Genomic DNA, 13680 nt, shown 5'->3' on the forward strand with positions numbered 1-13680 from the left:
TCTCCCTTTAAGAATTAAGCTCCTCTATACTTCGCCAGCAAAAGGAAGCCGTTAATTTTTTTTCCGAAAAAAAAAAGGAAGCTGTTAATTTTAGTATTTGTTATGCAGGCTAAAATAGGAACAACAACAACATCCAAAGCAGTATTCGACCAAAAAAAATCAAAAGCAGTCAAATTGCATAATTTGATTCACTACTTTTTAAGAGTTGGCTCCCTAATTCTCTATGTGCACGTCTTGGTGTCTTTGGGTTTATGTAGAACCCATTGCACTGTTTGATGAGAAGATGTGACCTATCAGAAATATACAATATTTCAAACCAAAAGCGTTAGTTCTTCACTACTTGGCATCATGTTTGCATGTGGAACAATGCAACTATTCATACAAATCATAATGTGTAATTTCCAACACAAGTCCCTCTTTCTGCCCGACATTCATATAAAATGTAATCTGCCAAAACATAAACACGTATAAGCAATTCGCAAATGATACAACTCGAAAAAATTTCATTCAGCTAAACAAAGAACATGGAATTATAATTTACTGAGGTTAAAGCTGATATGATTCACCATAATTTATTGTCAAAGAAAAAAATACGTAAAATTTAAGCCTCTCTCATACTATCCCACTAAAAATTACAGTAGATCAGTCAATTACAGCCAGCTGCTGGTACTCTTCATCGGATATGGCGGCTTCCATGACCTTGTCCGGGCCAATTTCCCCATCATTTTCCAAGAAAGTTTTGAGCAATTTTTTGGAAAAATCGCACACTGTCGTCACCCCTGGTTGTGTATAAGGGATCAATGGCCTTCCGTCATCATGAAAGAATTTACCTGCCAAGTTCCAGTACACTAATTGTGGCACCACATCTCCATATCCTTTCTCTGTAAACTTCCTTTGTATTGCCTTATAATCCGACTTCGAGCAGCAGTCACCATAGGGATAATCCTCTTTTTTAAAGACTTGGTGACTGAACACAAACACCTTCTTGATCATCTGCTCTGGCTCCAAATTCTCATTCACAGCCACCTCGAGAATCAAATCAAACACCTTCTTGATATCAGTCGAGCTGTTGCTGTCCATCCTTTTAACAAACTCGCACCTGTACCTAAATTCATCCCCTTGTATCCGATGCAGCTCAGGCGACTTACTGAAACTGATCACTTTTCCTTTCCATGGCTCTTCACTCAATTCAGAAACCAAAATTCCCAACGCAGATGACACATCCTCCTGGAGCCCCCTTATCCATGTCTTGCCAGGGTCACATACAGCCAAGCAGTTTTTGAATTTCCCTTGCTTTAAGTAGATGTCCTCCACCATCGCCTTCCACTGAAGCTCAGCTGCTTGCCTTAAATTCGAATGATTCACATAGCGTAGGACCTCATGTGGAAGTAAAGCATTGGCCACAATCTTGGACTTGTCGGCTTTCACCTCCTCCAAATACTTTTCAACATTAAGGGGCATCCTTCCAAATCCCATATGGGTGCTAATAGAGCTGTAGTACTTCTCCAAGGGATTCAAAAACTCCTTCCTAAGCCGGTCGGTGACTCTTCTTGTGTAATCGGCCTCCTTAGCACCTTGGTATACTGGATATGATTCCTGCGGGAAAACCTTCCTTGCAATGTTTTCACACAGAAAAGTGGCGCGGATTGGGACCCAGGTATAGTGGCGGTTGAAAACGCAACTGTATGCAGCATCACTTATCTTCTCACAGTTCTCATCATCATCATCATCATCATCACTATCATCAAAATAATCACCATGATATTCACGCTTAAGATTTTGCTGCTTCAATTTTTCAAGATCAGACTTCAAGGATTCTGCAAAAACATCCGTGACCTCGTCGTATAACAACTTATAATCCGGGTCACGCTTGTACCTCTCAATAGCTTTCTTGGCCATGGCGAGGGTCTTCTTCTCACTCCCCCTTCTCCCGTCTTGGTCTTCTAGAAGACGGTACAGAATCTCCGGAAGTTCAAACAATTCCCCTATCGACTTGGCAAATGTTGCGTAGCACAATAGGGTCTTGGGGTGGTTGTGGTGGAGCCAGTATGCCGCCGTGTAAAACCCTTCCCAATAAAGTCTGCCGTGAATTAGGTGAGCAATGATCTTGAGGGTGGTCAAGGGATCATGGGACCAGGCCAGCGGCAGCAGTTGCTTCAGATATGCACATGAAGCGTCCACCTCGGCCTCTCTCTCTAAGTTTTTCTTGTTCTTGGATTTGTACTCGTATGGTTCGATGACGTTGTAAAAGAGATCATGGCAGGGGTTACCGGCTGAAGGTGCGACGGGTGAATCCTTGTTCGGAATCTGATCACTGGTAGTACTCAAGTTCCTCATTTGGATCGAATTTGGGGGTCTCATGTTGATTCTTGTCATCGCTGTGGCTCTCTCGTTCCCGAAATTCGCAACCGTTAATGGTGGTTGGAGCTGCGAAGGAGGAGCAAGAGTTGTATAACTCGTAGCTGCCATTGCCAAGGCCATGGATCTTGCTCTTGTGAGATGCAGGATGTGGTTGACTGACAGGATTTTCTCCATTTTCCTGATAACAACGAATGGGCATCCTTTTCGTTTTTAATATAGAACTAAATACTTGGACGTCAAGCAATTGCCTGCTCCGTTTAAATTCCTCATTATCTTTTATTTTTTGAATACTATAAAAAAAGATAATTATTTCCGTAATGTTGAAAATAAAGTAGAGAGTAAGAGAAACCAAGATGGAACAGAGAGAAACGAAAGAAAATTTTGAGGAGAAATTAGTGTATATTTCCTTATCAACGGAGAAAGTAGGATTTTCTCCCTTTTTAATCCTCTTTCATCCTCTCACATTATCTTTTTCGTTCATCTCTTTCTATAAAAAGTCAACAAAAAATGTTTCATGATTTAATCGTAACCGTTTAAAATAAGAGGGGAGAGAGTTTAGGAGAGACTCCATCACTAGAGAAGAGATTAGTAACAATGGCGACACAACTTCACCAAAAAACTCCATGGTTTAGCAGATTTTATCCTACAATTTCATCAAAAAACTCCATGTTGTAGCAGAGTTTCTCCTACAATTTCACATCTTCACCACTCACCCGTCATCCACCGCCGTGACTGCTGTCACCCCACCCCCATCCCTTCCTCCTTCCTCTCCGTCGGCTGCACCCTTTCCCCTCTAGCACCTGGTCGCACGATTAATAACAATAGCTACACAACGTTGATGCGAATATACTTCCGCTGCTCCTTGGGGGGCTTTTTTTCAAGATATTTGCTCTTAGATGCAAAATTTTATTGCCCTTAGTACTAGCGTTTCTTGTAGTACTTTTTATATTCTACACATTTTTTGTTGATTTATGTCCTTCAATTCTCTTTAAATCATTTGATCCGACAACTAATAGGTAAAAAAGTGAGTGTATGAGAATATCACCGTCATAGTCGTTAAAGAAAAATGCTAGTAAACCTTTGAACTAACATTTACACTTCAACCTTTTGACTCCTTCACATGACACTTACCATTTTTTTGAAATTATATTTTCTGTTTTTTCATCATCAATATCAGGGCACACAGGAACCTACTCCCCATCGACGGCTCGTGCAATTTAGCTAAAAGGAAAGCCAATGATTCATAAATACCAACACTATGAACAACCCTCTTATCTTTCGCCGTACTACTCGCTATGCGAGCAGGTATCTGGACCTATAAAGTTGAAAGTCATATATGTATCAAAATATAGGTGCAATGCGCAGTGAAGAGGCCGTCTTCCCCATTGCTATGTAGAGGAGTAAAATATGTAGGTGGGTGTTTACTTTTTTGGTAATGCCATCATGACATGACAATACTTTTTCGAAAAAATTAGGGGGTTGTATTGAATAGGAATGTTGAAGGATTTTAATTCATTTAATGAATATAGGGTATTCAATTTTAAGTGATTATTTGAACTTTAATGTGTATTCAATCAAGATTTTAAGATAGTTTATTAAAATCCTTAGAAATCTAGGTGTATTAAATAATAATTTTAAAGAAGTTTATAACATTCCAAGTGTATTCAATTAGAATTAGAATTTAAAGAATTTGGAAAAGTTGAGGAATTAGAGGGAATTGAAGAGATTTTGTAGTGTATTTTAAGCATATACAAATCTCATCTCTCCCCATGAGATTTCGAGAAAATTGAATTAAAATTTTACGTAAAATCTCTACAAATCAGTTAAACTTCATAAAAATTTATGGATTTATAAATCCATTAAAATATTTCAAATTCTTAATTAAATACATCCTCTTAATACGGGCTTGCTTAAAAACAGTGGCGAAGTCAGAAATGATTTTTATTAGCATGAAAAATTTAGAAGTCTGCTATCTACTGTGACATCCCACATCGCCCAGGGGACTGATCCTTATATGTATATCCCATCCCTACCTAGCACGAGGCCTTTTGGGAGCTCACTGGCTTCGGGTTCCGTAGGAACTCCCAGGATGGGTGACCCTCTGGGAAGTTGCTCGTGAGTTCCCAAAAACAAAACCGTGAGGGAATGGTAAGCCCAAAGCGGACAATATCGTGCTACGGTAGTGGAAGCGGGGCCGGGAAGTGATCTGCCTCAGGTCGGGATGTGACATTTGGTATCAGAGCCTATCCCTGGCCGGAAATGTGCCGACGAGGACGTCGGGCCCCTAAGGGGGGTGGATTGTGACATCCCACATCGCTCAGGGGACTGATCCTTATATGTATATCTCATCCCTACCTAGCACGAGGCATTTTGGGAACTCCGAAGTTAAGCGAGTAGCGCACGAGAGCATTCCCAGGATGGGTGACCCATCGGGAAGTTCTCGTGTGAGTTCCCAGAAACAAAACCGTGAGGGCGTGGTAGGGGTCCAAAGCGGACAATATCGTGCTACGGTGGCGGATCCGGCCCGGGTTGTGGTGGGGGCCCGGGCCGGGATGTGACATTTGGTATCAGAGCCTATCCCTGGCCGGAAATGTGCCGACGAGGACGTCGGGCCCCTAAGGGGGATGGATTGTGACATCCCACATCGCCCAGGGGACTGATCCTTATATTTATATCTCATCCCTACCTAGCACGAGGCCTTTTGGGAGCTCACTGGCTTCGGGTTCCGTAGGAACTTCGAAATTAAGCGAGTAGCGCACGAGAGCATTCCCAGGATGGGTGACCCATCGGGAAGTTCTCGTGTGAGTTCCCAGAAACAAAACCGTGAGGGCGTGGTAGGGGCCCAAAGCGGATAATATCGTGCTACGGTGGCTGATCGGGCCTGGGTTGTGGTGGGGGCCCGGGCCGGGATGTGACATCTACACACAAAGCGTCCACCTCGGCCTCTCTCTCTAAGTTTTTCTTGTTTTCGGATTTGCACTCGTATGGTTCGACGACGTTGTAAGAGAGATCATGGCAGGGGTTACCAGCTAAAGGTGCGACGGGTGAATCCTTGTTCGGAATCTGATCACTGGTGGTACTCAAGCCCCTCATTCGGATCGAATTTGGGGGTCTCATGTTGATTCTTGTCATCATTGTGGCTCTCTCGGTCTTGAAATTCGCAACCGTTAACGGTGGTTGGAGATGCGGAGGAGGAGCAAGAGTTGTATAACCGTAGCTGCCATTGTCAATGCCATGGATCTTGCTCTTGTGAGATGCAGGATGTGGTTGACTGACAGGATTTTCTCCATTTTCATTGCCAGGCTTTTTTTCAAGATATTTGCTCTTAGATGCAAATTTTTATTGCCCTTACTACTAGCGTTTCTTGTGGTACTTTTTACATTCATGACATGTCAATACAAAACGGGTTAATACGGGCTCGTTAGAAAGTAGCGGCGGAGCTAGAAATCACTCTCATGAGGGGTTTTTATTGGCATGAAAAATTTGGAAGTCTGCTATTCACACATTTATTTTTACTTCTCACACACTCATAAAATCTCAAACCCAAGGCCTCTGGATGTTTCGAACTACACTTACTAATGCACTACAAGCTATTTATTGAAAACATTAGCAAACAATATATATTATCAAATTTCAGGATTGGTCTAGGCCTTTTTTTGCCTTCATATGGCTCCGCCATTGTTTGAAAGTGTTTTAAAATGATTGAAATTGTTTTTTTTTTTTTTTTTTTTTTGTGAAATTGATTTTGGGTTTCAAAATATTTTAAGTGATTTCTGAAAGAAGCATCAGAAATGTATTTTTTATAGGAAGCACTTAAAGTGCTTTTTTAATATTTACTTGAATTTTTATTAAGGATTGGTTTGAAAACATTTTCACCAAAAACGTTTACAATCATTCTATAATAACTTTCAAACAAGCTTTGTATCTGTTTTTTTTTTTTTTTTTTTTTTTTTTTTTTTTTCTACAAGTACAATAGTACTCTCTATCGGTCATAACTTAGGATCCTTCAACAAGATCTAGTGATTCTCATTTTTTTGTTACTCAAAACAACAAATATCAGAAACTTTTTGGTTGGTTGGAAAATGTAGCGAGAATTTTTTGACAAACAACTAGAGAACGAAAACGAAGTTAGCAAGTTAGTCTTAAGTTGAAACGCCTTCGACTTCGAGGTGGTAACCATGCTTGTGTTAAAACTATGCCAATATGTTTAACTCGAGTAGTAAAGTTGTGACACGACGCAACGTGATCATGTAATCTTGTGTTTAAAATTGATGGGTTAGCATATGATTTGGTGAACTTTATCTAATCAAAAAGTGGATGAGATGAATTATGTGGTATGAAAATGCTTTTAATCCTATATCTAAGTGAAACAAATAAATTTGATATTTTAGATTGGTGATTCTTTGAAATTCAAATTTCAATCATAATTTTAAGATAAATTATTAAATTTTTTTTAAAAAATTTAGGAGTATTCAATTAGAATTTTAAGTTATTTTCTAAAGGTTTCTTTTTTTTTTTTTAATCCAAAATGGTCATTAAGATTTGCATAACTTCTCACTTTGTTATTTGAGATTTAAAATCAATAGAGGTGGTCCCTGAATTTGTCCACTATCAATCATTTTATGAAAAATTCTATTAAATAAGGACCACAAAGATAAAAATACACTCAAACTAATAAAAAAATTGGCCAAAATGATTGACAAAAATTTAGGGTATTTGTGTCATTTTATCTTTTATTTAATGAAGAATTTTGACTGAATGGTTAAAATGTTTTGGACAAACTAAAGGACAGTTCTATCGATTTCTAATCTCATAGACAAAAGTAAAGAGTTATGCCAATTTTAAAGACTATTTTAACTAAAACGTCTTCTCTGAAATGAACGTGTATTTAATTAAAATTTTAAGATAGTTTATTAAAATCCTTATAAATTCGGGTATATTCAATTAGAATTTTAAAGAAATTTATACATTCATATATATTCAACTAGAAATTTACTTTGAAGAATTTTAAAAAGTTGACAAATTTCACGTTTTCCTATAAGATTTCGTTTTGAATCCTGTAAAATTTACTATTTTTGTTCCTCAAATTCAACAGGGGCTATGTTACATAAAGTCTCAAATACTTTTATATTTGTAGTATTAAAAAATCACCTCAATTTACTGTATACTCACAGACTCTCAAATAATTCAAACTTTGCTGACTTTTCCTCCATTTTCCCGGGAAGCAAACAGACCAAAATGGAAAAACACGCGCCACTCATGCGCGTGGGAAAAATCCAAAAGGATACCCAACGGAATCTACCTCTAGATACAGCTTTTTCCCGGGACCAAACTAACTAAAACCGCCTAGTACGAAATTACCAAAACACCCCTTTCAATGTCTCAGTTTCCGAGACTGACAAGCAGACCTACGTTACTCTCTATCTCTCTCTCTTCTTTCTCTCTCCTCTCTGTCTACACATAAACTCTGCAACAAGCAACAGAAAATTTCTGACCAAATTTATCTCTGTCCTCTCCTCGCTGTCCACGTCGGCACCTCCCAAACAAGCAAAATGGCACTCCCTAACCTAACCGCCCCTCCCATTCACCGCATTTACAACTCTGCCACTGACCGCCCCTCTACCGCCTTCCCCTACCTATTGCTGCTCCTCCACGGAGCTCAACCACCGAGACCCCCTCTGTTTTTAGGGTTTAGGGTTTTATTCTATTCCGACTTTTGCGCTTGCCCATTTGAAAAATTTCCCAAATTTCGAAGTGGGTGAAGATTAATTTCTAATTCGGAGGTTTGGGTTCGCTCAAACTTTGTCCTTTTTTGTTTGCCTTCGAATATTTTTATTGTATTTTTTGTTCAGATTTTGAATTTTAAGATTCTCTCTTTGACTTTTTTCTCTCTCTACATCTCTCTCTCTCTCTCTCTAGACTGTGTAGTGGTGAGCTGGAATGGATGATGGTGTTGTGGACTAATGGGAATGGGATTGCAGGTTTTGGTGGGACGGACAATGGAGTAGTCAGCAGTGAGTTTTTGATGCTTTTTCTTGGGAATGGCTTTCTGGGGTTTTGGTTTTGGTATCCAGAGGTAGGACGAAAGTGGCTTTTCTGAATTTCATGGTGTTATTCTGTAGCAAAAGGGTGCTGCATTGTTCTGTATTTCGGTAAAAATGCTCAAGTTTTGAACTTTATTTTCTAATATGGCAATGCTGATATAATATATATATATATATATGTGTGTGTGTGTGTGTGTGTGTGTGTATGTTCTGTTTCCAGTTTTGTGGTTTATGGTTCTCTGCGAAATCAAGGCTACCGCGATTCTTGACCGGTTTTGTTTATTCGAGTTTTTTTCTGGTGTCCTTTTTAATGTGTGTATTGTTGGCTTGCCTCTCTCAGGTTGGGAATGCAGCTTCTTTTGGGTGCTGAAGTTTGAGTTTGGCGGGTGAATTTTGGAATTTCTTTTGAGTTATTGTGTTTGATTGTTGGTTTTTGATTGGGAAAAAGATGGATGGGAGGCGACATTCTGTTGATATTCCTATCTCGAAAACTCTCGGGCAACTGAGGAGGGTGAGGTCTCTAAGGGATCCTGATACTAATTCTATGTGCAAGTACTCTGCCTTGGTTGAGAATGTGAACTGGGAAACGAATTCGAATAATGACATTTCTGTGCGGTTCATGAATAGTTTCCAAGGTGGCTCTGACAAACATCGTTCTTTTAGATCAAAGAATCCGGGTCTGTATGGACAAGGAGGGGATTGCATAGATGATTTTGAATTAGATTGTGCTTTGGGAAAATCTAGGTTGATCTTGCATGAGAATTCAGAGTGGATTGGAAATACAGGAAGTCGTCTGGTTAGGAGCAAACAAGCTGAAGAATTTGATTTTTCAGGATCAGATAAGGAAGATGTGTATGGAAATAAATCACTCAGTGATAGACACTGCGGCAGTCAAATGGATAAAGGATTGGCCTTGACACGCGTCAACCCTTTGGAGGATGGGGATTATGAAGCAGCTGGTAGATCATTGCATTTAGAAAGAACAGATCAGATTGCATCAAAGAGACAATCACAACGCAAAAATAATGTAAATTCGTCCAGGGAAGTTGGTAATTTTCGTAAAGTTTGCAGTCCATGCCGCTCAGCAAGTGATGCTCTTTCAAGCCATAGTGCATCTTTATTAGTAAATGAAGAGGCTGATGCCATTGATCACAACCGTCCTAGTTGTGAGGTCAACTGCTGCTGGTCAAGAACCCCTCGATTCAGAGGAGCTAACCTCCCTTTCAACATAGATGAGTTTCCTTTGTTATACAAGAATGCAGATGAGAGTGTGCTTTATGAACAGAAGAGCTTGAAACACATTGGCAATGAAAGGAGTCCATATCCTAGGAGTCTGAGTCAGAAATTCAGGCCAAAATCTTTTAATGAATTGGTGGGACAAAACGTAGTAGCGAGGTCTCTTTTGGGAGCTATCTCTAGAGGAAGAATAGCCTCATTCTATCTATTCCATGGCCCTCGTGGTACAGGAAAGACATCTGCCGCAAGGATTTTTGCTGCTGCGCTAAATTGCCTTTCGCATGAGGAGCATAGGCCATGTGGTCTCTGCTGTGAATGTGTTTTGTACTTTTCTGGAAGGAGTGGGGACATCAAGGAAGTTGATTCTGTGAGAATCAATCGAAGAGACAGGGTTAGATCTCTTATTAAGAATGCAGCTCTTCCTCCACTTTCATCACGGTTTAAGGTTTTGATTATTGATGAGTGCCACCTGATGCATGGGGAAACATGGGCAACGGTTTTGAATAGCATAGATAACCTTTCTCAACATGTTGTCTTCGTGATGATCACTCCCGACGTCAATGAGCTTCCCCGAAGTGCAGTTTCACGGTCTCAAAGATTTCACTTTCCAAAGGTTAAGGACGCTGATATTGCAAGCAGATTAGGGAGAATCTGTGTTGAAGAGGGTCTTGAATTTGATCAGGGTGCTGTAGACTTTATTGCTGCCAAATCAAACGGTTCACTTAGGGATGCAGAGATGGTGCTTGATCAGCTAAGTTTGCTTGGCAAAAAAGTCACAATGGGCCTGGCATACGAGCTTGTGAGTGCTTGGCAGTCTATTTTTATTCATTTATTTACTTTATATATATCGCATTCTATTTATCCAGTATTTACAGGAAAATTTCCCTGTTATTGTAATGCAGATTGGAGCCATCTCGGATGATGAATTACTGGGTTTGCTAGATATGGCATTGTCATCCGACACTTCTAATACAGTAATAAAGGCCAGGGAGTTGATGAGATCTCGGGTTGATCCTATGCAACTGATATCACAGATGGCAAATCTTGTTATGGACATTCTTGCTGGTAAATGTCAGGACAATGCTTCTGAAGTCCGAAAAAAGTTCTGTAGCAGGCACACCTGTAAGTTGTTTAAGATTGCGCTTGTAATATTGTCACTTACTCTCCGAAAGCTCCCTACAAAATTTATACAGGAAATGGAAGTTCTTTGAGCATGCTTTCTAAGACCCTAAGTTTTGTTTGATTTTGGTCATGACTCATGAGTAATGGTCAAGGAAATTAATTATTAATGGTTTTCAGGCAGTCCAACAATTGTTTTGCTACATTATTAATGTTTGTTGATTAATCGTCATGCCTTCTGCTGTCAATTACTCTCTGTCATCTCATGATTATATGCTTATACTAAGGTGCTGTTCTCTCAATTTTCTTCTTCACAGCTGAAGCGGACTTGCAGAAACTGACCTTTGCATTGAGAGTATTCTCCGAAACTGAGAAGCAATTAAGGGTGTCCAAAAATCAAACGACATGGCTTACTGCAGCTCTGCTGCAGCTAAGCTCTGTGGTGTCTTCCTCCTCGGATGGAAATGGTACAAAATTGTGTTTCAGAAGTACGCAAGGCATTAGCTTGACTGACAAATATCTTCCTTTTAATTCCGTTCGTGATAGGCTTTTCTTTTTCCATAAACTCTAGTTAGTATGGCTGAACTTTCATATATTTTGCTATTATTCTGATGGTACATCATCCACAGCGGACAGCTTCAAGAATCTTGCCACTTGTTCATGCAAGTTAAATACACCAGACAAGTTGCGCATGCAGAAGGATAGTGATGGAAAGTTGGAAGCCGTATGGAAGAGAGCTACAGATTTATGCCTATCCAATTCACTCAAGAATTTTCTGAAGAAACAAGGAAAATTGTCTTCCTTGCTTCTTGGTCAAGGTACATTCGTCTAGTAATATCTAGTAAATAATCCTTGATCTTCAAATTCTGGTACAAACCACATGAAACATATATAAAAACCAGAGGAAGATGGAAATCAAGATCATCTCAAATCATCAACTTTATCTTCGTAGTTTGGCTTGTTATATGACATTTGTGTATGTGCAAATTGTTCTCACCTCTAATGCTTAATTGTAGGTTTAGCAATAGCTGAATTGGAATTCTGCCATCCTGATTATATATCAAAGGCTGAGAAGTCGTGGAAGATCATTGCAAATTCACTTCAATCTATATGTGGTTGCAATGTGGAGATCAGGATCAATCTTGTACCTTGTGCTTCTGATTCCAAGTATGCGAAAGTGAAGAAGTCATCTTTTAGGTTGTTCAGCTGTTCCCGCAGAATGCAGCAGAAGTCACAATCATCTACCGAACGTGGAACTGATTCAGACTATTCTAGGTACACATCTGAAAGGCCCATGTTTAGTCACCGACCTACTTTACCTTGCTCCTCTGAGTGTTCTTATCAAATGCCAAATAACTGCAGTGACAGAATGGTGGTGGTAAGTACTTTGAGAAATAGCGAAGGAAATATACTCAGCACAAGGACCGCCCCATCCCACAGATCATTTGAAGATGATATGTCAAAGATACCTGGGTTAGTGGTTGATTCTTCTAACGAAGAGGGAAGCAACCATGAATGCCATGTTTTATCTTTTGAAGAACCTGAACATCAACCAAATTGTTTTCCTAGAACTCTGATGAGGCTTCAAAAGAAGTTCAGTTCGTCAAATGCTTCTCAGACGACCTGTTGCACCAAACAACATAACAAGACTGCATCATCTAGCCCAAGCAAGACATCTTTTGGTACGTGTCTCGTGGGAAATGATTCATATGTTTTCTGCAGCGGTGCTTGTAACAACACTGACAGCTGTATAAACGAGAATGTGTAAGTGTTGCTGTAGTCTTCTTTCCATATGTTGGTGCCCTTAAACTTTGGGTTTGAGATTCTTCTTGTTTTAACTGCAGACTGAAGAAGAATTCAGCCATGCTCTGTTGGAGAACCCCAACGCTTCACTCGGGAAAGGTATAGTAAAAAACTACAGGACTGTACTAATCGTATGTTGAAAATTTTAAATTGATTTTTCGTTGAAGTTTTAGGACCAAAAACAAGGGACAAGATGTTCTTTCACTGCATACTTGATGAGATAAGGTCTGCCTAATTCAAGCGTGTTAAATCTGCAGGCCTTGCAGTTGAGACATAAGCGACAACATTTGAACCGAGGGTGTTGGGTTCTTCCCTGCGCAACTGCTAAGTAGTTCTACAAAGTAGGAGCACCAGAGAAAATAACCATAATTTATCATGACGGTTGCAGAGGAGCTCAAAAGAACTTCATGTATCGCATATTTCTTTTTGTAGGTTTATATTTTGCAGTCTGCGGAGGTTGTCATTGATGTAAGAGATATTTTCAGGACCCGGATTCAGGGTTTTATATAGAGTATATAGCAAGAACTGTTTCTTCTCCGATCTAGTAAGTGTTTCTACTTTGGTTTCGTACATGCCTTGCTTACGAAAACAGTACTATTCAACCGGTGTGTACCCTACTAACTCTCAGTCTAGTGATATTTTTACTTCTAATGCAAGGGAACATTCATTACAATGCCTTTGCTCTGTATACATCATTAAATCAAGGTTTCGGTCCCCTTTTCTATTCAAATGAGAAAATACAAGCATCGCCGGATTGGTAAGGTGGATTTATTTGAATCTCTGGAAAAAAAAAAGTTTTGGGGTTTCATGTGCTCAAAAATTGAAGTTTTACAGGCTGTAACGGTTGTTTGTTGGTTCCTGACTGTTGATGCATGTAGGTCTCACAATGCATCAACAGTTAAGATTCGCTTACGTGATTGTGCTTGAGCAATTGGATGTACAAAATGTCAAAAAGTAAAATGAAATGAAGATGGTTCCACACACATTTTGTTTATTACTCGATTCTCCCTTGATTTAATTATTAAAAATCGCTTTTAGTTCTATGTCAATTTTCAAACAATCCCTTGGATCCAATCGCTAAGCCCAATGGGCCACAGTACAACGATTAAACAATTAT

At 39.5% G+C, this 13680-nt stretch overlaps 2 protein-coding genes across 8 annotated transcripts; one reads left to right on the forward strand and one right to left on the reverse strand.

Moving 5' to 3' along the window:
* Positions 1-642: 642 nt before the first annotated feature.
* On the reverse strand, positions 643-2535 carry LOC125479700. Its single transcript, XM_048589422.1, has one exon. It carries the CDS (start codon positions 2533-2535, stop codon positions 643-645), a length of 1893 nt encoding a protein of 630 aa, XP_048445379.1.
* A 5267-nt stretch (positions 2536-7802) lies between these two features.
* Positions 7803-13236, forward strand: LOC103926752 (protein STICHEL-like 2). 7 transcript variants are annotated; one of them, XM_048589185.1, is made up of 10 exons: positions 7804-8144; positions 8281-8437; positions 8746-10440; positions 10544-10763; positions 11078-11248; positions 11390-11578; positions 11777-12035; positions 12123-12524; positions 12605-12662; positions 12821-13236. In XM_048589185.1, exons 3-10 carry the CDS (start codon positions 8854-8856, stop codon positions 12893-12895), a joined length of 2961 nt encoding a protein of 986 aa, XP_048445142.1. In that variant the 5' UTR covers positions 7804-8144; positions 8281-8437; positions 8746-8853; the 3' UTR covers positions 12896-13236. The 7 variants fall into 7 exon arrangements, with proteins under 7 accessions (XP_048445137.1, XP_048445136.1, XP_048445140.1 ...); XM_048589180.1 differs by having other exon boundaries at positions 7803-8144; positions 8281-8513; positions 11777-12524; XM_048589179.1 differs by having other exon boundaries at positions 7803-8144; positions 11777-12524.
* Positions 13237-13680: the final 444 nt, after the last annotated feature.

The sequence above is a fragment of a genome, unplaced genomic scaffold (assembly GCF_019419815.1).
Source record: "Pyrus x bretschneideri cultivar Hongxiangsu unplaced genomic scaffold, Pyrus_bretschneideri_v1 Contig3, whole genome shotgun sequence".
Lineage (NCBI taxonomy): Eukaryota > Viridiplantae > Streptophyta > Magnoliopsida > Rosales > Rosaceae > Pyrus > Pyrus x bretschneideri.

Bases quoted from the DNA above. Each gene is read 5' to 3' on its own strand.
- LOC103926752 (XM_048589180.1), top strand. From the start codon at position 8,854: ATGGATGGGAGGCGACATTCTGTTGATATTCCTATCTCGAAAACTCTC. The intron at 11,579-11,776 runs GTACATTCGTCT...GCTTAATTGTAG, and splicing joins TTCCTTGCTTCTTGGTCAAG to GTTTAGCAATAGCTGAATTG. The intron at 12,663-12,820 runs GTATAGTAAAAA...TTAAATCTGCAG, and splicing joins CAACGCTTCACTCGGGAAAG to GCCTTGCAGTTGAGACATAA.
- LOC125479700 (XM_048589422.1), bottom strand. From the start codon at position 2,535: ATGGAGAAAATCCTGTCAGTCAACCACATCCTGCATCTCACAAGAGCA.